Source organism: Gambusia affinis, linkage group LG18 (genome assembly GCF_019740435.1).
Source record: "Gambusia affinis linkage group LG18, SWU_Gaff_1.0, whole genome shotgun sequence".
NCBI lineage: Eukaryota > Metazoa > Chordata > Actinopteri > Cyprinodontiformes > Poeciliidae > Gambusia > Gambusia affinis.
In genome coordinates, this window is record NC_057885.1 from 19,620,125 (window position 1) to 19,647,202 (window position 27,078).

The following is a 27,078-nucleotide window of genomic DNA, read 5'->3' on the forward strand; positions in this document are numbered from 1 at the left end:
ACAAAGACTCAGAAAACTGCAAAGATAAATTTCTTTCTGCGTGCAAGTATTTTTATTTTTGTTTACCTTTTTTTGTCCTATATTCTGTCATAACGTCGTAGACATTAGCAGCAGTTCTTTTAAAAATAAATCCCAACAACAGAGCCGGAATGACCATGTCGTGGAAACCATGTGATTTACAAGAAACAACTGAAAAACGTGTTTATGAAAGTGAAAGTGTTTTTCAGCAGGTTATAAAAGGACGTCTGCACTGCAGTACTGCAGCTCCGTTAGAAGGAGAGGGACGGTTTTTTTTATGAAAAACAGTCGGTGCTCAAACAGATCTTCTGCTACGGTAAGCTATTTATACTGTTTTTTTTTTGTTTTTTTTGATTGATTTAAAAACGAAATAAACGGGTGAAAAAAAACATTAATGGTCACTTGTTATACTAACCTCTGATATTATCAGTGCTAAAGTCAGGAAACTAATTCGCACGAGTGACGCCCGATAAAACATCAGACACCAAACTAATGTTAATCAAGTCCAGATGGTCAGTCTCCGTAGTTTACAGGGTTTGTTGAGTTATGTTTTACATAAAGCTCGTTGTTCTGTGTTAAAGGTTTCTGGAAAAAACAGTAAATACTTTTTCCTGTTTCAAATTTTTTTTTATTTTTTGTGAATTGTGAATTCCCTTTTTCTGATTTAATCCTCCTGTTCTGTTCGTTTCTGAGGTACAGTAATAATGTTCGTGGGTCAATTTGACCCGGGGAGTGTTTAATCATGCAGTACTGTCAGATACCAAAAAAATCCTCTAAAACATTTTTTATATGATTATTAACTCCAATACTAACCATTTCAATCATCAATAATCTTTTTATTTCTCAGAAATTAAGGATCAATAACGACAACCTACTCATTTACTCATTTGGACATAAAAATGGAATTCAAATTTTTTGTGTCCACTTAAAAAAACCTATAAAGAAAGAATAATTTCCTTGAAATTGATCTTTGGTAAAAAATTTTATATTGGACTTTTTTTTTTATCGGTGGGTGATCTTTATAATTGAACTTGAGACACACTTACTGTTCAGGGTCAAATTAAAATCAGGATAAATGAGTCATGCAGACTCATGTTTCCCTCCACTTCTGCTGAGTGTCACTCAGTGTGGGTGGAGTTTGTCCATGGGAACCTTAAGCATTGAATGAACACCTGCTTTCTTGCAATTTCCTAGTGAAGTAAAGAGAGTAGTGAGAAAGTGGGCTTGTGTGTGTCTGTGTGTGTGGGTGTGTGTGTGGTGAAATATGGTTCATAGCTGCAAAGAAACATTTAGAATTGGACATTTTATCTTTCTTGCACTTCAACTTGACTGCCGGGTCAAATTGACCCGAACAGTATCTATGTAAAAAATAGATGCAGGAGGGGTTGGAAATGTGTAAAATGAATAATTTTTCAATTTATATGTAGAGTGCATCCATTAAGACAAATGGAAAAAGTTTCATGCCAAAAAACAACAACTTCCATCTATTTTAAAACTATTTTTAAACTTTAAAACGGCTCTATTTGACCTGCAACATTACAGGAGGGTTAAATGAAAGTGAAAGTGCATGTATTTGGCCTCCCTTTGACCATCATTCAGTGCCACACTCAGGGGCGCTGCCAGGAATCTTGGGCCCCCTGACAAAAAAATGTATTGGGCCCCCCACGCAACTGCTGTTACAATTATTTGAGTGTATCTGACCTATCAAAGTGTGACAATTTTAAAGGCTTGCAACTGCCAACTGGCCAAATATTTTAACAAATATTTGGAAAAAAAAATAAAATAAAAAAAAATAAAATATATATATATATATATATATATATATATATATATATATATATATATATATATATATATATATATATATATATATATATATATATATATATATATATATATATATATATATATATATATATATATATATCCTGCCATACAGCTGGCAGGATAGCTCAATAGATAAGTCAGCGGGTTTTCACCCGGTCGACCCGGGTTCGAATCCAGGTCGAAACCGGAAAAAAGGGCGCTATCCTGTCTGGGTCCTTAGGCAAGATCCTTCGAGCTACAGCCTACCTCATAACATGAGAGACACAAAGAAGCAAGGAAACATGCCGGCTCAGACGTCGCCCGGCCAAACAAGGTCTGCGTCAGGTGCTGGGGAACCAGAGCACCTTGATGATAAATGGGCTACTGGAACAACGAAGCGGAAATGGGCAAGAGATGAAAACTTGGATCTGTTGGACAAGCCCCTGCATGGGATGTACCACCGGCAAATAACCGAAGTGGCTGACATCAGAAAGTCCTACCAATGGCTGGAAAAAGCTGGACTGAAGGACAGCACAGAGGCCCTCATCATGGCCGCCCAGGAACAGGCCCTAAACACCAGAGCAATTGAGGCCCAGATCTACCACACCAGACAAGACCCAAGGTGTAGGTTGTGCAAGGAGGCCCCTGAGACAGTCCAACACATAACAGCAGGGTGCAAGATACTGGCAGGGAAAGAATACATGGAACGACACAACCAAGTGGCAGGCATAGTGTACAGAAACATCTGTGCAGAATATGGACTGGAACCCCCAAGATCAAAGTGGGAAACACCCCCGAAGGTAGTGGAGAATGACCGAGCTAAGATCCTGTGGGACTTCCAGATCCAGACAGACAAAATGGTGAGGGCGAACCAACCAGACATAGTCGTGGTGGATAAACAACAGAGGAAAGCCGTTGTGGTGGATGTGGCAATACCAAGTGACTGCAACATCAGGAAAAAGGAGCATGAAAAACTAGAGAAATACCAGGGCCTAAGGGAGGAACTGGAGAGGGCCTGGAAGGTGAAGACCACAGTGGTGCCTGTGGTCATCGGGACCCTCGGGGCAGTCACCCCCAAACTGGAACAGTGGCTACAACAGATCCCAGGAACAACATCAGACATCTCAGTCCAGAAATGTGCAGTCCTAGGCACAGCCAAGTTACTGCGCAGAACCCTCAAGCTCCCAGGCCTCTGGTAGAGGACCCGAGCTAAGAGGAAGAAGAATCACCACCCGCGGTGGGTGAGAAGGGAATTTTTTTTTTTTTTTTTTTTTTTTATATATTTTATAAAAGTTACATACTGCAGCTTTAATTCCACTCAGGACAGGACGGGTTAGAAGAGACGTGAGTTAGAGCTGCTGCTGACTGACTCACCTGTTGTTAAGTGGTAAAAGGTAAAGGGACATGTTTAATATATGAATATCTTGGGTTTTTTCTTTTTTCTTAATTCATTAGATGCCAGTGAAATGGAGGCAAACAGTAATCTGTAGCTAAGCTAACTGGTTGATAATCTCACACAGTCTGCCCACCTCTCTTGGAGAAAAACTGGGTTATAAATTCACACTCTTGCATTTTTCTCCCTCTCCATATATTTCTATTTAAAAAAAACAAACAAAAAAAAACTCATTTTATAATTAGAATATAATACAATCTAATTAATTTTGTAATTGACAGAGCCCCAATTTTATTTTTATTTCTATGAACAAAAAAATAAATAAATAAATTGTGGAGCGCCCCCTGTTGGTCAGAGGCCCTTAGAGTTGCCATAACTTCCCCCCCCCCCATACGGCGCCCCTGGCCACACTACAGGACAGGAAAAGAAAAACAAAGCACTGGAATATAATGCTGCCTCTCTTTCATTTGTTATCAAAACAGATGTTTCAATATTTTTTCTTTTTCTTTCAGAGAGAAGTTGAATGTTTTAGAGTTTGATCCACAATGGAGGTACACAGCCACATTATGAATGTCCAAAATATAATGAAAATTATATCATTTTCCATCATCTATGTGATACTTAAATTATGTTTTTGTTATTTGTTTTAAGGAGCCCAGCTCTGAAGACTCAGAGGATATTCATGGTGAGGAAGATGAGGGCCCTCCTTCAGCATTCGCTGACTGTGATGCTGACTAAGGCTGCTACTACTCTACTCTACTACCCACAGAGCCACAGTCGCCCAAATGACAGACAGTTGTTTTTCTCACTGCCTGAAGTTAAATCTCATCAAACCTCTCTGTTCTGAATATGATTTCTGGCATATACTAAATAGAAATAATTTGGGTAATTCCATCTTAAAGAAAACCAAGAGAGGTTAGATCAGATTAATTTCAGACAGTGAAAAAAAAACATGTCTCTTTATTTAGTGTATGTAAATATCTCATTTCAACTGTATGTGTGGAGATTCAGGTTTTCCTTGTGCAAGTGGAGGTTTTTAATTTCTATCAGTTTTGTTGCATCCATGTTCTGCTCCAAGGTTTTTATCTTCAGTTGATTGAACCAGACCATCTGTTTTAACACATTCTTTTACTCCAGCCTGAGAATATTTATCATGCTAACAACAGACAGCAACTATTTTCTTTTAACTTGTATCTTTGAGTCTGAGTAGAAAAAGAGCTTTTAGGTTTTGTGGGATTATAATGCATCATAAATGTGTTGAAGGAAGTTGAAGATGCAAATAATAATTGAATAATTTTTCTCTTTCTCCTTTCAGAGAAAAGCTGCCGGAATGATAACCAAGCAGGAAGTAGTATCAAAGAGTCATCTTCCACAATGGAGGTACACAGCTACTTTGTAGAAAAACATCAGGAAAAATATTGTACCCAATGTAAGACTGAAAAATATCTACTCTTATATTTTTATCTTAAGGAAACCAGTACTGAAGATTCATTTATGGAACTTTACTGTGAAGAAGAAAACGACCCAGGATCAACAACATGTGCCGCCTGTGAAGCTGATTATCATGAAACGGGTACAGATGGTAAAGGTCAGTGTATTCAATTAAAAAAAGACAAAGAACAATCAGCAGTCTGTGTATTATTATGATTGTTGTTATTGTCTTCACAGCTGTTTGCCGTCATGTGAAGACAACACAGTATAAGATCAGCCATGAGTTAATTTCTCAGCCTGTGGAGACCCCTGTTGGTGAAATGGAGAAACACATTGTGATCAACTGCAGGGAGGAAGAAACGTTACAAGAGACAACAGACACAAATGACTCGACAGAAATCAGTGATCATGGACAACAAAACCTTGAGGAAGAAAGGAAAACACAAAGTAAGTATTATGTGTCACTTTAGCAACAAAGTTGACTGTGAAACAAAACAAAACAATACATAATTTATAAATGTATTTTGAACTAAAAATATTTATTTTGCCTGGTATTAAGAAGGAATTATTGGTCATCCTTCACACTCAACTTTGTTAATAAGCTAACCCTAAAAATTGGAAATGATCTTCCAAATTTTAAGTGAATTCATCTAAAGATGTTCATCATTTTAAAGATATAAAGAAATGTACTTAGAGGTCATCAAAGGTCAACCTTCTTAAAATCAGATGAAATGGGTGTCAATTAACTCGACTCCATTTGTGCTGGTTTGTGCAGCAAAGATTTTTGTTTGTGCCGCTATCATTTTAAAGATATTATGAAAAATATTTTTAAAATGATAAAGGTCTGGTGACCCCAAGGGTCATCAGAGGTCAACCACTGCCCTGGCCCTCCTCACATTCAAATTTATATATTTAATTGTACAAACTCAGTTCAGGTGAGTTGGTGCTTGTTTTACAACAAAAATTTTCATTTGTGCTGTTTTGGCTTTGAAGATATTAAAGTTTAAAGGTCAAAAGGTCCGCCTTCTTGTATAAACAGTTTGTGCATTGATTTGAAGTCGTGAAAATAAGTGTTGATGACTGTCGATCATGAAATTGACCTGGAAACAGATGACTAGATGGCCAGTAGTAGTTTTGCTCTAGTCTTACTTTTTGTATTTCAACAGTATAGCTTGTCTAATAGCGCCCTCTGGTGATCAGAAACTAAAATACAGGTCACCTAGTGTGTTTTGGAAGGTGTTGTACCAATTCTTTCTGCATAAGACCTAGTTCCAAGCAAATTTCATCCATGTTAAAATTAAATTATTCATGTACATAGGTTAGCACATAACAATTTCAAATGAAATTCACAGATCCAGCATGAACCTTGACCTTTGATGACCGCTACAAATATTTTTATTAACATCTTCAAAATGATAGCTGTAAAAATGGAAATGTTTGCTGCACAAACCAGTACAAACATAGCTGAGTTGATTGACACCAAATTTATTTATTCATTTAATTATTTCAAATGTGAGCAGGGGCATGGGAGTGGTTGACCTCTGATAACCCCTAGAGAACTTTTTTCTTAATATCTTTAAAATGATAGTGGCACAAATCAAAATCTTTGCTGCACAAACCAGCGCAAACATAGCGGAGTTGATTGTCACCTGTTTTGTTTGATTTCATAAAAGTGGGGGGGGGCTGGTTGACCTTTTGAATTTTAACCTTTCATCAATATCTTCAAAGCCAAAGCAGAACAAACGAAAATTTTTGATGCACAAACGGAGTTGAGTTAATTGACACCCATTTCATCTGATATGAAGAAGGTGGGGGGGGGATGGTTGACCTTTGATGACCTCTAAGTACATTTCTTTATATCTTTAAAATGATAGCAGCACAAACCAAAATTTTTGCTGCAGTTCCTCAACAAATTCTTGGATGTAATAGTGAATAGATATGAATATAGAAAAAATTTCCAAATTGAAAAGATAAGACCCGAACAGAATATAAACAGATTAAACTTTTCTGCAATACTAGAAACTCCAAGTACACAACAAAATGTAATTAAGTGCTAAAAGCAATTATTTTGCAGGATATGTCCCTTTTAAGTTAGCAGATAAAACATCATTAGTTTCAATTGTAGAACAATGTTTCTTGCCTTCTGTGCAAAAATATGATCTACAGTGCAGAAGTTAAAAATAGTATTTAATTAGACTTCACACTCATACACATTAAAAACTTAATGTATCTTTATCATTCACAGAGACCAACCTTGAGAGGCTTTTGGAAGATTTGGGCTTGGAGAAGTACCACAAAGAGAAGCTATCATTAAGCAAAATACTTGGGATTGATGAGACGACGATCACTGATGACCTGGGCAACTGTAAATCAAATATCCCGTTGAATTTTCTTAAGAAATTAGTGATGGTTAATGTGACTGCTAGGAACGTAAGAGGTGTATCATGTGACTTGAGTGATGCCTCTTCTGAGTCAAACTGTGATGATGCATCAGAAAGTACAGAGAGTGATTTGGAGGATCTGTTTGAAAGTTCAAATAAGGCTGAAACATTTAATCCTCTTGATTTAATCACTGCTCTCTTCCTGTGTTCTGATGGATTTGTTCATCAAGAGTTAGCTCTAAAAATGTCCACGTGTCAATTCTCTGTTCCTCTGCTGCTTCCTAACTGTGATACACAGCAGTGCACCCTCATGCTGTGGGCCATGAGAGACATTGTTAAGAAGTACAGACCTTCAAATCTTGCAGAAACAAAAGGCTTCATAGAAGAGAGAATAGTTCTTTCTGAACTTCCAATGATCTCATTTGTGAGACTGGGTGAGTGTTCTCTGTCCAAATCAGAGATCCTCAATAAACTTTTGAGTAACTCTGAGCAATACCATGAAAGATTTGTTCATCACAACATGGAGTGTGGAGACATTAAGAGAAGAATATCTAATGGACTGACTGAAATGACCTGGTACCTTCCCTGTGGAAACAAAAACATGGACATCTTCAGTGAACCAGTTGCTATAGCTAACCTTCGTGGAGACATTGCTTCATTTGAAACTCAATTCTCCTTTTTGTGTCAGACATCTGCTGCAGTTTTTGTTTTCTTTGACCAGCTGGACTCTGAGTGCAAACTGCTGACTAACAAAAACCACAAAGCTCAGATCTTCTTAGTGGGAAACCAACAGAACAAGAACCTTACTCCAGATGGTCTAAAGAAAATATTAGCCACTCTCGGCTTGACAAAGGACAATATAATTATAAAAACTAACAAAACAAATGATGCAGACTTTGTCAAATCTTTGAAGAAAGTTGTGAGCAGTGTACTTACCAACCCACAGTCGAAGATGTCAGTAGAGCAGATGGCTGATGTTGCTCATGAAATGGGAATCACAGTTGATGAAGATTCTCCAGAGTGTCAAGATGGAAAGAAAAATGCAGATGCCATCACTGCAGAGATAAAAGATACTTTTCAATTCAAAGAAAATCAGTTTCCTTTACAAGGTCAAATATGGAAGGAACTGACATTTTTGGAAAAGGAAGAATTTCGTCTCCGAAAAGTTGGTTCTGAAGACAGAAAACTATAAGAGCAACCTTAAAAAGAAAAAAGAAGAGCAACGTCAAAAACAAAACTCCTATGCAATGTCAAGTGTAATGACTTGCTTCATTAGTGCAATATCCAGGCCACATAGAGAAAGGTGTTACTTTCTAAAATGGATGAGAATGAACCTCGACAATTTGTCTCGAATAAAACTTTCAGGCCTTAGGGAGCTTTACAAGGAAAAATGCAAAGATTCTGAGAACAAACAAGAGATCAAAGAAATCGACCAAAAACTTTCCAGCAGCTCACTGGGAGTTGAGCACTTCTTCCGTGAAATGGGTCAGATCTACGAAGCTTCTCTTTACCTTCCAGAAACAGATTCATCACGTCAACAACTGCAACATCTGCCCAGACTCTGTGCTCAGTTGTTGCTGGATGGATTTCCTCTTGAGCTTGTAGATGGAGATGCTTCCAACATTCCTCTCAGTTGGGTGAGTGATGTTCTCTCTCAGCTCAATGACTTGGTGTCTCCAAAGAACAAGATCCTGGTCGTCACAGTTCTTGGAGTTCAGAGCACAGGGAAGTCCACTCTCCTTAACACCATGTTTGGAGTCCAGTTTGCAGTCAGCAGTGGTCGATGCACTAGAGGAGCCTTCATGCTGCTCATCAAAGTCAACGAAGACTTCAAGAAAGTTCTCAACTGTGACTTCATGATGATCATCGACACTGAAGGCTTAAAGTCACCAGAGCTAGCACAGCTGGACAACAGCCATGAGCACGACAATGAGCTGGCAACACTTGTTGTTGGTCTGAGTGACATCACCATTATCAATATTGCCATGGAGAATTCAACAGAGATGAAAGACATCCTGCAGATAGTGGTGCATGCTTTCCTCAGGATGAAGGAGGTCGGCAAAAAGCCTCAATGTCAGTTTGTTCACCAGAACGTTTCTGATGTTTCAGCTCATGAGAAGAACCTGAGAGACAGGAAGCTGCTGTTACAACAGCTGAATGAGATGACCCAGGCAGCAGCTAAAATGGAGAAGAAAGAAAAATACAAGAGCTTCACTGATGTGATGGAGTATAATCCAGACACGGGGAACTGCTACATTCCTGGACTCTGGAATGGAAACCCACCAATGGCTCCAGTCAATGCAGGATACAGTGAGACTGTCTATGAACTCAAGAAAAACATCATCCAGCAGCTGGGAAAGTGTGAGTCAACTTCTAACAACATCTTGGAGTTCAGAGAGTGGATAACCAGCCTGTGGAACGCAGTAAAACATGAAAACTTCATCTTCAGCTTCAGAAACAGCCTGGTGGCTGATGCTTACATGAGGCTCTGCACAGAGTACAACCAATGGGAGTGGGAGTTCAAAAAGGAAATGTACAAATGGGTCACCACAGCAGAAACTAGAATTTCCAATTTTGGTACAGTGGCTGCAACGTCTGAAATATCTGACATGGATGAGTTTATCACTGAATTGAAAAGTGAAGCAATCACAGAGCTGACCAAGTGGGAGACAAAGATCCTTGAAAACCTGAAGAAATACTTTGAGCAGCCAGAAGGTCATGTTTATCTGGTTGAAGGATACAGAGAGGATTTCTCTAACAGCATAAAGAGTCTTAGACGACAAACTGAAAGTTCAGTGTTGAACCAGATCACAGCAGCAGCTGATATTAAGAAGGGATTGAAAGAACTTGATAAAATCAGAGCCTCTTATACAGAAGAAATTGAGAAAGCAGTTTGTGCTTTAATTGATGAATGTCGTAAGAAAAAAGTTAAAATGACTGACTTAGAGCTTGATGAAAGTTTTGACAAGATGTGGACTGAAACACTGAAAACCTTGTCTTTCTCTGAACAGCAGACTTTAAATATCTTCACCAATGTGTCCCATCAGTTGCGATCAAATCTTTCACACAAAGGAAGCCATGCATGTGAACTTCTGAATAAAAAAATCCTCAAAGACTGTGGACTGCAGCCTTTTACATACAAACCTAAAGGGGGGATGGAAAAAGTCACAACTACTCTTAAAGGACTTTGGACCTGGACGGATCTAATAAAGGCAAGACAAGAAATTGGTGATTGGATTATTTCAGATTGTGTTGACTATATTAGTGATAAAGTCAAGAGAAAAACTAATTATCATGATACTTACATCCAAGAGATTCTTCACATCATTGATAAGAGGCTGAACAAAGCTGATGTTGACATAGACATGAAGTTTGAAGTGTCTCTAAAACAACACATCTGTGGATCTGCAGCCAGAAAGTTTCAGAAAATGCATGAAGATTTTATACAAGAAAATGATCCTTATAAACGTCTGCAGAAAAACAAGGAAAAGTTCTGTACAGATTTCAAAGATGTCTTCCACAAACGAGATCAATGCCAGAAGAAAGCTGAAGAATTCACGAACCAAAGTCTGAAACCTGCTGTTGAAAACTTCATCTATCGTTCTCTTGGTGTTGATATTGTTGATAAAATGATGACAAAAGAGGAGTTCAGCACACGAATGTCCTTCCAGTATTCAATTTTACTGGATCTGATTTCTGAAAATGACTTCTACAGCTTTAAGAGCTACATTTGTTCATATGAAGTTTACGTAAATTTATGGATATCTGGTAGAATTCATGAGCATTTCTCCTCGGAGTCTAATGTGTGTGAGTTAGAGGACAAACATCTTAAGTCCTGCATCGACCACATAAATGCTGCCATTAAAAAGGCAAACACAGAAAAGTCTGACAGTCTGAGAACATTTGTTGTCAAGATCTGCACTGAACTTGGTGATAAACTGGTAATTTCCCAGGATGCTCTTGATGCCTTCATGGTTCTGAACAATGCTGACCAGGAACAGTTTGGTCACTGGCTCAACAAGTGTGTGGAGGAAATGACAGAATCTCTAAGAGAAAAGTTTAAAAACACAAAGTTTGAAACAAAACTCTCTCTTCTCCACATAAAACCAGAGAATGAGCTTTTCAACAGAGTGATCGGTTGTGGCAAACAGTGTCCATTCTGCAAAATATCTTGTGATGCAGGTGGAGAAGCCCACACTCATCACTTTGCTTCTCTGCATCGACCACAGGGTTTAGGTCGGTTCAGGTGGGATGACTCACGAAAACTCATGACTGACATCTGCTCTTCTCTTGTTATCAGTAACAAACGTTTTCGCTGCAGTGACACAAAGGGTGAATGGCATCCTTACAAAAAATATAGAGACTTTTACCCAGACTGGAATATTCCTCCAGATGTGAGCCTTGAGGCGTCAGATTATTGGAAATATGTGATGAACAAGTACAACAAGGCATTTGCTGAAGAATATGATGCAAAGCCTGCTGACATTCCTGATGCTTGGAAGAGCATTACAGAAGAAGAGGCAGTGGAAAGCCTCAAGAAATCATTCAACATCAAGTGAAATTATAATTGAACATAATTATTATTATGTTCAAGTGAAACATGAATTACAAGAACTCTGCATGGTTCTTGCATGTAGAGTATATTTGTCCTTTATTGAACTCATTCTAATTTACATATTGGTTTCAGCGCTTTCACAAATTACAAAATAAACAGCTTTGGGCTAATTTACTATAGAACTACTTATTATTTTTGAAATCATTGATCATTTATAATATTTGGTCATTCTATTCTTTCATTAACTTTTGTTTGCAAATTATCTTGTCTGAAAATATACATCTTGTTATAAATTGTTATAAATGTGCTACTACATTAGATGAATAACAAAAGAGTGTTAGTATAAATTAAATGTTTATTGTTATCAACTCAATGAAATCAACTCTCCACTACAGCAAAATAGCCAAATTACTAACAGAGAGCTTGATGAATGTCTTAATAAGATGTGGACTGAATCACTGAACATCTTGTCTTTTTCTGAATTCCAGATTTTAAATATCTTCACATGTGTGTTCCTTCAGAAAAGGGACACACCCAGAATAATAATGAAATACATAATACACGTATATAACATGCCAAATCTTTTAAAGTTAAAACAAGAACTCGCTGACAGCATTATGTCTGCTTGCATTGAGTGTATTAGTAACAAACTTAGTAGAAAAGCCAATTATCATGACACTTTTATCCAGGAGATCCTTCACATCATTGACGACAGGCTGAACAAAGCTGATGTTGACATAGACATTGAGTTTGAAGTGTCTCTGAAACAACATATCTGTGGATCTGCAGCCAGGGAGTTTCAGAAAATGCATGAAGATTTTATACAAGAAAATGATCCTTACAGATGTCTGCAGAAAAACAAGGAAATGTTTCGCACAAATTTCAAAGATGACTTCCACAAACGAGATCAATGCCAGAAGAAAGCTGAAGAATTCACAAACCAAAGTCTGAAAACTTCATCCATCGTTCTCTTGGTCCTGATATTGTTGATAAAATGATGACAAAAGAGGAGTTCAGCACACGAATGTCCTTCCAGTATTCAATCTTACTGGATCTGATTTCTGAAAATGACTTCTACAGTTTTAAGGATTACATTTGTTCATATGAATTTTATGTAAATTTATGGATATCTGGTAGAATTAAGGAGCATTTCTCCTCTGGGTTGACAGTTTGTGAGTTAGAGGACAAACATCTTAAGTCCTGCATCGACCGCATAAATGCTGCCATTAAAAAGGCAAACACAGAAAACACTGACAGTCTGAGAACATTTGTTGTCAAGATCTGCACAGAACTTGGTGATAAACTGGTAATTTCCCAAGATGCACTTGATGCCTTCATGGTTCTGAACAATGCTGACCAGGAACAGTTTGCTCACTGGCTCAACAAGTGTGTGGAGGAAATGACAGAATCTCTTAGAGAAAAGTTTAACAACACACAGTTTGAAACAAAACTCTCACGGCTCCACATAAAACCAGAGAATGAGCTTTTCAGCAGAGTGGTTGGTTGTGGCAAACAGTGTCCATTCTGCAAAATATCTTGTGAAGCAGGTGGAGAAGCCCACACTCATCACTTTGGTTCTTTGCATCGACCAAATGGTTTAGGTTTCATCAAGTCGAAAGACTCAAAAAGACTCACGACTGATGTCTGCACTTCTCTTGTGTGTTATCAGTAAAAAACGTTTTCGCTGCAGTGTCACAAACAATGAATGGTGTCCTTACACAGAATATAAGAATTTTTTCCCATACTGGAATATTCCTTCAGATGTGAGCCTTGAATCATCAGATTACTGGAAATATGTGATGAACAAGTACAACAAGGATTTTGCTGAAGCATATGATGCAAAGCCTGCTGACATTCCTGATGCTTGGAAGAAAATCACAAAGAAAAAGGCAAAGAAAAGTCTCAAGGAGTCGTTCAACATCAAGTGAAATATAACAAATGTTGAGTTTTAAGAACACAAGTGGTTTTAAAAACTAGAGCAGTTTTAAGAACTAGTTTCTATTCTATTAAACTAATAAAAACTGGTAACTCTTGCATGTAGAGTATTTCTATTATACTTTCCCCTTTTTTTGAAAGCCTGGATAATTTACACTTAGGGCTCATCCCTTTCACCGAAGACAAAATAAACCACTTAAAGCCTGTTTTACTATAGCTCCATGTATTTTTTAAATCAATAATCATTTCTAATTAATGCATTTTATTGTTCTGTTCTTTTAGAAAGTTTTGTTCATAAAAGACAAGTACTATAAGACAAGTATTTTGTCGTACAGTACAGCGTTGTTAGAAAATGGTCCAAATGTGCAACTACAATGGATGGATGATTTTCGGTGCTTTTCCAAAGCTACCTAAATCTTATTTTTCCCATTTCAACATTTGAACATTCCTTTTTAGATGTGTTTAGTGTTTGATAGATTTCATTTGTCTTATTTTTTATTGCATGAAAGAAATTACTCAGACCTGTAAGAGGTGTAGCATGTTACTTGTCCGATACAAACCCAGCTAATGTGTAACCATTATGACACAATAAATGGTAATAAAAAAGTTGCAATTTGTTTGCGCCTCTGTTCTTCTGAGTCATTTGAAAAGATTACTGGAAACACCTTCATTGATTATTCTGAATTTATTCTATAACAACATTTTCATTTATCAGGATAACAACATATTTATAACCTTTAAATAAATTAAAGCAGTGTGCCATACAATATGCCATGAATTAAAGCAGAATTTGTTGTCTGCATATTTGTCACAGAATAAAGAAGTAAAATCTGCATTTTTGCTTTGAGTGTTTAAATTTCTTTGATTTAAAAACCTGAGATGCAGATGCCCCAATCTGAAGGTCCAGGGGTCAAATCCGGCCTGCCATGAGTTTTATATTGCCCTCCAAAGTCACGTATAAATATGACTGTCAAGATAACAATTGTGGTTAAAACAAAAGTTTTTATTTGTTTTACTTCTGTTTATTTGTTTGAATCAGTCCCTTCAGTTTTTTGCAGAAATTCCTGCAGAATCAACAAATGAAGATGAAATAATCAATAATTGTGTTTCTTACTAATTGTTTTGCAGAAGTGGTCAAAACATTAACTAGTGAGTCTAACTCCCACCTCAGGTGATAACATTTATTTCCCCTACTTCTTTTCTGTGTCAGGTTTATTTGATGTCAAGTTTTGCTCCATGACTGATGTAGAGAACAAAAAGTTACATTTACTATCTTAAGCAAATATCTCAAAATTTCTTGCAAATATTTTAAAATTAGCTCTTCAAAATCTGTGATTTCTATTGCAAAAGGTTCCTAAGATTATGAAATCTTGGAAAGACTGATCAGTGTGAGAAAATGTTCAATATTTAATTTTAATATTTACTCATCCAACACAGCTGTTTATTAAAATTATAATAGTTTGTTCATGGCTTTATCAATATATTATGGGAAGATCGGCCCCTGAAGAACGTTTATCATCTATATGTGGCCCAAAATGATTACGGGTTTGACACCCCTATCCAATTAATCCCTAAATATCAGATCAGGGTCCTGATAAAGTCAATATTGGTATCTGCTTAATTTTAACTCTACATCCCTTTTGTTTATGTAATGTCTGTGCTTTTAAGTCCGCTGCACCCACAGTGTTAACCAGTCAGTTGTCTGGTCATATTTTGGATTATTTTAAAAACGTATAATTTCTCAATACATTACTTGCAGAACTGCTTGAAAGGCCATACACATTTTGTGGTTACTCTAATAAATTGTGATTTTCCCGTACAACCTTGGAGTGAAAAAGGCTAATGGATCCATTGTTTTGCTTTTATTCTTTACACCAATGTTTCTCAATTCCATTCGTTGGGGACCACAGAATGACATCCCTTCTACCACACACCTGACTTGAGTAAGTGAAGCTTCTGCAGCACTTGATTGCATGCAATCATTTGAATCAAGTGTTCTGAATCTGAATCCCTGAGGACTGGAACTGAGTAACACTTTACACCCAACAATGAAGACTAATTAGTAGACAAATACAAAATGCTTAGAAAATGGATGAAATCAATAATGCTTTCAAATCATGTTTCCTCCTGCAAAAACTTGCTCCATGCATCTGTTTTTGTTTCTGTTAGAATGTAGAACTTTTCTTGCTGCTGAGATCTTGTCATAGCCTGCTCCTTCCTCGCTACAGTTCCCACCCCACACATTTATTTTTTCAATCACAGTACACATGTCCTGTTTCAGGTCAGTTAGGATAACCAAAATTATTCCTACTGGCTACATACCAGAAAAATACAAGCCTTTCTTCAAATTAAGAAGTCTACATACCTTAAAATTTCTATACGTCTGAGCATTTTAAGCACAAGTTAATTCACAACATTCAAGTCAAATGGAGACACATCGGTGGATGTATTCCATGGCAAGCTGTACATTTACTGTCTTATTTTTGTGTTATATTTTGTATTTTCTTATTGTGTGCACTCTGTCCCATGATGGAGGTTTTAACCACTGCCACAAGATGCTCGCTCTCGATAGATTTCTGAGTTTTTAGTTTTCCAGGAAAATAAAAACCTTCCCATTTAAATTAGGATATTTCAGCAGTGCAGACCACAGATTTCATATTTTTAGAATCCAGTAACTTTAATGTAACTGCATGTCTTTAATGTAGTAGTTTAGGGCTACTGGACTAAGTGAAAAATACGGTATTTCCAATAAATCTGGTCATGCTCAGATATCCAAGCTTTTCTTCTGCCTTGAACGCAGCATTACAATTCTGATTCAAAGATTTCCCAGCTTTTCGCTAGCCTCATCTCTAGTGAATCCCATGTGGTAAAAAAGTATGGCTAAAATCATTAACACAGGCAAGTTGATTTGTCCACAGTTGTTGATCTGTATGCAGTCTATACCTCTGTAATGGACATCACAAATTAGATTAAATTAAACAGTATGTGGCACTAAAAATGGTCCAAAAATCAAAATGTAAAAAAAATAACCTTTTATTTAAGTCCATACATTTTAATTTATTTTTTTTTACAATTTACAATTTATCATCTGGTCTGTTTTGTGTTATACTCACTAAACCTATAAATGATCATTTCAAGTCAAATTTTTGCTTGAAGACACTCAGAAAATTATGAAACATAACACAGTTTTCCACTGCCTCTCAATCCCTTTGGGTCTGTAGTTAAGTTTCATTTTCTAACAGCCCAGTCACATTCATTTCTTGGTAAGAGTGATTCTGACTCCGCCCACCTGGATAAAAGGAGCAGCTGAGGCATTACTCCTCTATTTGCAAGTGGATTTGGTTCTCTGCTTTCACCTCGTTTCTATTCTGAAGAGTTTCCATTAAAAACTTTAAGAAGGAAGTCTTTAACAGGTAGGTCGCTTTTCCTTTATATGAACACAGTTTCACTTCATCAAGCTACAGCTCTGTGTACCTCATGGTGTGCTGCCCTAATTGCATGTTGTTTTCTTTTTACTGCTATTTCCCTAAAAGTAGGAACGTTCTGTAAGTGGTGTGAAGTGTTGATTAATGTTTCTACAACAATGGAAAACCCAGAGGAGGAAGAGGTAAGAAAGGATAAGAACCGAGCTCAGATGTTTAATAATAATACGTTATAATGATCTGATATAAATGGTGTTTATAAACTTTTATGTGATATTTTCTGCAACACCGTGATTTTTGTGATTATTTTCAGTGAAGGAATAATTTGATTGCAGCTCCTAGTTTATTATTTTCTCAAAGAAACAGTTGGGTAGAGTAAACTTTAGCATATGACCACAAAAATATTTGTGTCAGAGTTTGTTCACTCATTAACTAAAGCAAACAACAAAACTATTATGGAGCCTTTCAGGACATCTATCCTTGAAGTAAAACAATGACAGAGAGAATGAATCATTTAAACTGAAAGCTGTAAATTTAAAAACCAGTTAGGCCAGAAAAATTCATCTAACTGCAAAAAATACATTCTGGCCCGTTATGTACTTGATTATTTTAGTGATTTGTTTTTTTTCTTTTTAACTTTGTCCACTCAGATACAGCAAATCTGTAAAATATGATTTGGATGCAAATTCCTTTTTATGTATGCAAACACATATTTAATCCAAACTGTAATTTGACTATGGAAACCTTGAAATTATTCCTTTCTACTATGCATAAAATGATTATAGCTCACAACACTGTGTTCAGCCAGACTTCTTGGGTTGAGGAGTTAAGTTTCGTTTTCATGTTCTTTTCACAGGAAATGAAACTTTGTGTTCATTTCTGTTTTGTCAAACATTAATCTGGGTTAATGTTTGACAAGACAGTTTACACTTGTGTTACTAGCAGGTTGATGTTAGTGATTAAATATTCTCTCATTTAAATTACAGTTCTTTGATGCACCAGGTGCCTTTACTGAACCAGAGGGAGGCTCCAGTGTGTCACTGCAGACTGATGGTATGTATACATTTGTTTTTAAACTGTGGTCTTCATTCATTTAGTTATTTTTGCAATACTCATAAATCACAAATATTTCCTTTCTTTTCTGCCAGATGTTTCTCCACCTGTAGCTATTCACTGGGTTGGGACCAACATAGTTTCTTTTGGTTTAGCACCAATCGTTTCCCCAGTTATGTATAAATTGCTAATAAATTACACCAGTGACACACACTCAGGGAGCATGGAGACTAGAGACTGCAGCACTGTTGAAATTCTGGGACTCAAACCTGGGACAGAGTACACCTTCAGCGTCACAAGGATTGCAGAAAAAGAGGAAATAGCTACTCTGTCTGTAGTTACAGGTATGTTTGACTTTTACACAGTGAAGAATTGATCTTGTGTGGGAATGAATGAGATGAATATTTGCTCATTTTAAAATTACAACAGTCAAAACAGAAGAAAGTATCTATAAATATTGTGTTTTAAAAAAAATCAATTTTATAAAAGGATAAAATGCAGTGAAATATCTTCATTTCTTGCAAAATACACATTTGCTTATGTTTGTTCAACAGAGGCTGTTCCTCCCATGGCAATACAAGTCTCAGATGTCAGCAATGAGTCTCTCTCTCTCCAGTGGGACAAACCCTCTGGAGAAGTGGAGTCTTTCATTGTTACCTGCTGCAGTGATGGTGAACTTGTGCAAGAGTTAAAAACAGAGACAAACAGTGTGATGTTCAACAGCCTGAGGCCTGGAGTTAGTTACTCCCTCCATGTTTCAACACAACTAAGGAATGGAACAATCAGCAAGTCGGCTGCAATATCAGCCAAAACAAGTGAGTAAAAGAAATGTAATTGTAGATAATCCTAGATTAATACAGATATAAGTGAACCTCTGCTATGATATACAATAACCTTTACTTGTTTTCAAACCAAAAGAGGAGAAGTATTTCTGACTATTGATTTCATGCTACAAAAACTAAGAATAATGCATGTTATGGTCATTTTTATGTGATGATCCAAAACAAAGAAGTGATTGTGAATTACAAGGAAATGACAATGAGAAGCCAGTTTTTTTTTTCTTTGTTTTTGGCCATTAGGGCACACCTCTATCAGTTTTGGATCATCTAAAGATTAGCAAAACAAGCTAAACCCAGTCAGATTGATTGAATGGATATCATATGTGATCATAAGTTTTCCGATCAGATTTTTAATTTTTTCTTTGTAGTTTTTAAAACTCTATAGTTGTGTGTTCAAATATTCTCAATAATGTCTTCCAGCAACAAGTAATTTCACAATAATATTATTACACTTTCTATCTACAAAAAAACTCAATGGGCCACTGGTGGACTGCCCTGGTGCCACAACCACCTAGCTTAGCAGGGTTTCTGAAGAAAACCCAACAGAAACACTTAAATAGCTTAAATTTCTATAACAAACAACATTTACATGTTTACAGTTAACTTTATCAACTTTAGTAAAGATAACCAACAATATAAATCCAAACGTATTCCAAAGCATCTCTCCTCCCTCTCAGTCAGCAGCTGCTTTTCCATTACAAATGTGCACAAATCTTTGTGTATTTAGCTAATGTTGAAAAAAAATACACAATTTAACAATTGAGGTGTTTCCGTTAAATAAGAAATGAAATCACATGTGAATAAGTGTATTGTTCACACAAGTCAGTAAAACCCATGGCAATGACTGATGTAAACAAGTACATGAAATATATTTGTAATTCAACCATGACGTCAGCGCTCACCATCTTCATGGACCAGAAGAGACATGAGAGTCTTATTCTTATTCAGGTATTGGAAAGACAAACCTCTTATACTTGGAAGTAGCTATGTATGCGGCGTTTTGGGGAAATTGTAGCTGACCATTTTAGAGAAGAGCTATGGACTCGACATGTTCTTGTCAGGAAGCTCATGACCTGTGCTGACAAGGACCTATTGTTATCAATCATCCTCATTGGGAAAATCCACACTGACTGTGATTCCATTAACTATAGAATCATGTAATTTGAAATTATGAAAATAAATCACCAGGTCTTTAGCTTTCCCCAAATACAAACAAAAACACATTTATTAATTAAGTTCAGTCATTGTGTTGATGCATTTTGACGAGCTTCATGCCCTTGGTATAATTTTGTCACAATACGCAAACTTCCCCATTCACTCCCAGAGCATTTAAGTTCCACACAACATTGCTTATTTGCTGCCGCATGCCTGTGCAGTGTGAAGGAAAGGGGGTGATACATTACACACTGGCTTCTACAGGCTGCAAAGTATGAGATTGAGGTGATCAGTTTTTGTGATTGGCAACAACACTGCTTGGCTAACTAACCGGTTTCCTCAATATTCTTAACATTTGTCATGCTAGGTGCTCTCATAAGACCTTAGATGCTTTGTGAATCTGACAAAAATCCCAATAAAATGTATTGAAACACAATAGCTCTTAGAGAGTAAATACTATTTATGGAGTTGTTTTTTACAAAGGAGCTTTAGGCATCACTCTCAGGTCATCCTAACATGCTTCCCCCCCCCCCCAACCCCCCCACCCCCACCCCACCCACACACACACTTCCTTGTGTGCAAGTATTGCTGGACAGAACCCCATTATTTGGACAGAATGCTGTTTGGACAGATAAGAACAACAATCCTTGACTGTTATTTGGCACATCTGAAACGGAGCAGATGCTGATATCCAGGAGGTCCCAAATTATTTCTAGGAAATCCCAATACACATTCACTGCAAATGATGCCAGAAGTTCCTATATAAATTAAGGGTAATAATGCCTTTGGTCAAAACTTTCCAGTCAGCCCTGGCTTCAGACGAGTTTAACAGGGGGGGCATCGACTTATTTTGAATCTTCGTAGCTGAATGTAGACAACAACATCAGTAGTCTAAAGGTTACTTGTTAACAAGCTAAGGTGCTGTATTGTTATTAGCTAGTCATCATTTAGCCAACATTACCTGCATCCAACCGCATTACTCAACTCAGTTGATTAGTTTGGGGGAAAAACTGTACAAAGTTCTTTGCGTTTTGCTAGTTAGCTGCATGACTCTAACACACACCTGACTAGCTCTGCACAGCAGCAGCAGGTCGCAGTCGCTGCTGCACAGGTGTACACCTAGTGTGAGCGTTGTAGAGCTCATGTTGCGTTTAAAGGTGTCTGGAAAACAGGCTACGACGTGTCAACAACAGATTAAACAGTTTTCACTGCTGAAAACAGTGACAGAGGACAGAGATATGGAAAATGTGGAAGGCCCTACAAATTGATGTAGGAATCGCAGAAAGTTGGCCATTCTACTATAAAAACAACAAACAGCTTCCAGTCCAGGGGGCGCATGGCTGACTCTGTGGGCGGGCAATGCCCCCCAATGCCCGGGCCTGTTTTCAGCACACACCAGCAGAGATGAGACTCCATAAAAAAGTGTTGTCAGAGGCAGAAGTCCAGATATTTTGGATTTTGGAATGACTGCGAAGATGTGTGGTAATAAATCTCTCACCTGTCAGCCTAAACAGCAAAGAACCAAGTCTTGTGTGCGTTATTTCTTTTACTTATATATTTCAAGAGTTAGCTTCCTTTTTAATCCTCTATGCAGGTTGAAAATGTTTCGTGACATACAATGTTATGTCACATAACACAGGGTTATGACATTGTTAAAACGTTTACATTTATGAACTTACAGAAAAAACCTTTACAAGTATTGATGTCAAAATTTAAAAGAGAAATTATTTTTGGATTTAAGGTTAATAACTAAAGTAAACTATCTGGCTTTATTTTGAACAGGAACTCACCTGGAGGCGCTTTTGGTGGATCTGGGGTTGGAGCAGTTCATCAGGCAGAAGCTGTCACTCAGCAAAATACTGGAGATCAATGAGAAGACCATTCACGATGAGCCACCAAAGTGTAAATCAGATCTTCCATGGTATCTTTTCAAGAAAGTGATGATGGTGAATGTAACAGCTAGAAAGATAAAATGCACATCAGCTTCTGAGTCTAACTGTGAAAATGAAAGAGAAACTGATGACTTTGATTTTGATCTACTTGGCAATCCAAATGTGGACGACTCTCTAAATCCTCTTGATATAATCACTGCTCTCTTCCTGTGTTCTGATGGGTTTGTTCAACAAGAGTTGGTTCTAAAAATGTCCATGTGTCAGTTCTCTGTTCCTCTGCTGCTTCCTAACTGTGATACACAGCAGTGCACCCTCATGCTGTGGGCCATGAGAGACATTGTTAAGAAGTACAGACCTTCAAATCTTTCAGAAACAAAAGGCTTCATAGAAGAAAGAATAGTTCTTTCTGAACTACCAATGATCTCATTTGTGAGACTGGGTGAGTGCTCTCTGTCCAAATCAGAGATCCTCAATAAACTTTTGAGTAACTCTGAGCAATACCATGACACCTTTGTTCACCACAACATGGAGTCTGGAGACATTCAGAGAAGAATATCTAATGGACTGACTGAAATGACCTGGTACCTTCCCTGTGGAAACAAAAACATGGACATCTTCAGTGAACCAGTTGCTATAGCTAACCTTCGTGGAGACATTGCTTCATTTGAAACTCAATTCTCCTTCTTGTGTCAGACATCTGCTGCAGTTTTTGTTTTCTTTGACCAGCTGGACTCTGAGTGCAAACAGCTGATGAACAAAAACCACAAAGCTCAAATCATTTTGGTGGGAAACCAGCAGAGCAACAACTTTAAAGTTGATTCTATAAAAAAAATGTCAACCAGTCTGGCCTTGACTAAAAACAACATTCTAATAAAGACAAAACACACAAATGATGCAGACTTTGTCAAACTACTGAGAACCAGAGTTGGTGATGTAATTAATAAACAGAGGAAGATGTCTGTAGAGCAGATGACTGATGTTGCACATGAACTGGGAATCATAGTTGATGAATATTTTCCAGAGTGCCAGGATGGAAAGATGAAAGCAGATGAAATTACTGCAGAGATTGAAGACATACTGAAATTCAAAGAAGAACAACTTCCTTTACAAGGTCAAATATGGAAGGAACTGACTTGTTTGGAAAAGGAAGAATTTCGTCTTCGAAAAAATTATTCTGAAAACATAGAAAATTACAAATGTACACTTCGAGATAAAATATGTAAACTGAGGAAAAAGCAGAATGATAATTCAATGTCAAAAGCAATGACTTGCTTCATTAGTGCAATATCCAGCCAGGAAACAGAAAGGCGTTACTTCTTGAAATGGATGAGAATAAACCTTGATAACCACTCGCGCATAAAACTGTCTAACCTGAGGGAAATGTACAAAAAGAAGAGCAGGGAATCTGAGAACAAACAAGAGATCAAAGAAATCGACCAACAACTTTCCAGCAGCTCACTGGGAGTTGAGCACTTCTTCCGTGAAATGGGTCAGATCTACGAAGCTTCTCTTTACCTTCCAGAAACAGATCAATCACGTCAACAACTGCAACATCTGCCCAAACTCTGTGCTCAGTTGTTGCTGGATGGATTTCCTCTTGAGCTTGTAGATGGAGATGCTTCCAACATTCCTCTCAGTTGGGTGAGTGATGTTCTCTCTCAGCTCAATGACTTGGTGTCTCCAAAGAACAAGATCCTGGTCGTCACAGTTCTTGGAGTTCAGAGCACAGGGAAGTCCACTCTCCTTAACACCATGTTTGGAGTTCAGTTTGCAGTCAGCAGTGGTCGATGCACTAGAGGAGCCTTCATGCTGCTCATCAAAGTCAATGAAGACTTCAAGAAAGTTCTCAACTGTGACTTCATGATGATCATCGACACTGAAGGCTTAAAGTCACCAGAGCTAGCACAGCTGGACAACAGCCATGAGCACGACAATGAGCTGGCAACACTTGTTGTTGGTCTGAGTGACATCACCATTATCAATATTGCCATGGAGAATTCAACAGAGATGAAAGACATCCTGCAGATAGTGGTGCATGCTTTCCTCAGGATGAAGGAGGTCGGCAAAAAGCCTCAATGTCAGTTTGTTCACCAGAACGTTTCTGATGTTTCAGCTCATGAGAAGAACCTGAGAGACAGGAAGCTGCTGTTAGAACAGCTGAATGAGATGACCCAGGCAGCAGCTAGAATGGAGAAGAAAGAGAAGAACAAGAGCTTCACTGATGTGATGGAGTATAATCCAGACACTGGGAACTGCTACGTTCCTGGACTCTGGAATGGAAACCCACCAATGGCTCCAGTCAATGCAGGATACAGTGAGGCTGTCTATGAACTCAAGAAAAACATCATCCAACAGCTGGGAAAGTGTGAGTCAACTTCTAACAACATCTTGGAGTTCAGTGAGTGGATAACCAGCCTGTGGAACGCAGTAAAACATGAAAACTTCATCTTCAGCTTCAGAAACAGCCTGGTGGCTGATGCTTACATGAGGCTCTGCACAGAGTACAACCAATGGGAGTGGGAGTTCAAAAAGGAAATGTACACCTGGGTTACCACAGCAGAAACAAGAATTTCCAATTTTGGATCATTTACTGCAACATCTGAAATATCTGACATGAATGAATTCATCACTGAGTTGAAAAGTGAAGCAATAACAGAGCTGACCGAGTTGGAGACAAAGATCCTTGACAATCTGAAGAAATACTTTGAGCAGCCAGAAGGTCATGTTTATCTGATTGAAGGATACAGAGAGGATTTCTCCAACAGCATCAAGAGTCTTAGACGACAAACTGAAAGATCAGTGATCAACCAGATCACAGCAGCAGCTGATATTAAGAAGGGATTAAAAGAACTCGACAAAATCAGGGCCTCTTATACAGAAGAAATTGAGAAAGCAGTTTGTGATTTAATTAATGAATGTCGTGAGAAGAAACTTCAAATGACTGACCAAGAGCTTAATGAAAGTTTTGATAAGATGTGGACTGAAACACTGAACACCTTGTCTTTCTCTGAACAGCAGATTTCAAATATCTTCACTAGTGTGTCCCATCAGTTACAAACAAATATTTCTCCTAAGGGAAGCCATGCATGTGAACTACTGAGTAAAAAAAAAATCAAAGACTGTGGACTGCAGCCTTTCATTTACAGACCCAAAGGATTTAAAGACAACTTAAAAGGATGGTTTACAAATCATAAAAAAGAAAGACAAGAAATTGCTGACAGCATCATATCTGCTTGCAATGACTCTATTAGTGATAAAATCAAGAGAAAAACCAATTATCATGATACTTACATCCAGGAAATCCTTCACGTCATTGATGAGAAGCTGAAAAATGCTAAAATTGACAATGACATTGAGTTTGAAGTGTCTCTGAAACAACACATCTGTGGATCTGCAGCCAGAAAGTTTCAGAAAATGCATGAAGATTTTATACAAGAAAATGATCCTTACAGATGTCTGGAGAAAAACAAGGAAATGTTTCGCACAGATTTCAAAGATGTGTTTCACAAACGAGATCAATGCCAGAAGAAAGCTGAAGAATTCACAAACCAAAGTCTGAAACCTGCTGTTGAAAACTTCGTCTACCGTTCTCTTGGTCCTGATATTGTTGATAAAATGAAGAGTAGAGAAGAATTCAGCACACGAATGTCCTTCCAGTTTGAAATTTTAATGAATTTGATTTCAAAAAGTGACTTCAACACCTTTCAGAGCTACATTTGCTCATATGAAAAGTATGTAAAATCATGGATAACTGATAGAATTAGGGAGAGTTTCTCCTCTCAATCTACAATTTGTGAATTGGAGGACAAACATCTTAAGTCCTGCATCGACCACATAAATGCTGCCATTAAAAAGGCAAAAGCAGAAAACACTGACAGTCTGAAGACATTTGTTGAAAATATCTGCAAAGAACTTGGTGACAAACTGGTAATTTCCCAAGATTCTCTTGATGCCTTCATGGTTCTGAACAATGCTGACCAGGAACAGTTTGTTCACTGGCTCAACGAGTGTGTGGAGGAAATGACAGAATCTCTTAGAGAAAAGTTCAACAGCACAGAGTTTGACTCAAAACTCTCACAGCTCCACATGAAACCAGAGAATGAGCTTTTTAACACTGTGATTGGTTGTGGTCAACAGTGTCCATTCTGCAAAATATCTTGTGATGCAGGTGGAGAAGCCCACACTCAACACTTTGCTTCTCTGCATCGACCAGAGGGTTTAGGTCGGTTCAGGTGGGAGGAATCAAAAAAACTCACGACTGATATCTGCTCTTCTGCTGTTATCAGTGACGTACGTTTTCGCTGCAGTGACACAAAGGGTGAATGGCATCCTTACAAAAAATATAGGGAGATTTACCCCGACTGGAATATTCTTCCAGATGTGAGCCTTGAGGCATCAGATTACTGGAAATATGTGATGGCCAAGTACAACAAGGAATTTGCTAAAGCATATGATGCAAAGCCTGCTGACATTCCTGATGCTTGGAAGAAAATCACAAAGGAAGAGGCAGTGAAAAGCCTCAAGAAATCATTCAACATCAAATGAAACCATAATTCATGTTTAGTTGTAAGAACACAATTGATGCTTGCATGTAGAGTATTTTGTTCCTTTTTTGCTTTTTATTTTGAAAGCCTTTCTATTTGACACATTGACCTTATTCCTTCCACTGAAGACAAAATAAGTGGTTTCGGCTTACTTTACTGTAGCTCCTTATTTTTTTTTAATCATTGGTCATTTAGAATTTTATCATTCAATTCCCTTATGAACTGTTTTCAAATGATATTATGTGAACATATATACACTCGTCGAAAATTAATATGGATGTGCTACTACACCAGATATTTGGAGAGTTTCCATGTAAACTAATTGTTCAATGTTAACTCTATGCAATCAACTCTGCACCAGCATTACATCATTCAGTGCACTGATTGCTGCAAAGTCAATCACTGGATGTATTTTGCTCAGTTTCCTTAGACAGAAATCATTTCACTAAATGAAATGCCAACATGAATTATTAACTACAGTTAAATTACAATGTGTTTAACTTTATTTCTGTCTATATGATGTGGTTGAACTGATTATATGTTTCAATATATTCAATGCATCTGTATTGTATTCCAAAGTACCTTGAGATTACTATTCTTCAACCTCTAATTATTGCTAAAACAATAAACTTAATAAAGATTGATGTCAAATTA

General features: G+C 37.4%; 1 protein-coding gene across 1 annotated transcript; it reads left to right on the forward strand.

Moving 5' to 3' along the window:
* Positions 1 to 257: 257 nt before the first annotated feature.
* LOC122819830 (interferon-induced very large GTPase 1-like) lies at positions 258 to 27,078 on the forward strand. Its single transcript, XM_044096810.1, is given in 9 exon segments — positions 258 to 334; positions 3,730 to 3,768; positions 3,869 to 3,902; positions 4,533 to 4,597; positions 4,688 to 4,805; positions 4,886 to 5,095; positions 6,894 to 8,205; positions 8,207 to 10,394; positions 25,232 to 27,078. Coding segments are annotated over 8 exon segments (5,127 nt in total). The 5' UTR covers positions 258 to 334; positions 3,730 to 3,762; the 3' UTR covers positions 26,426 to 27,078.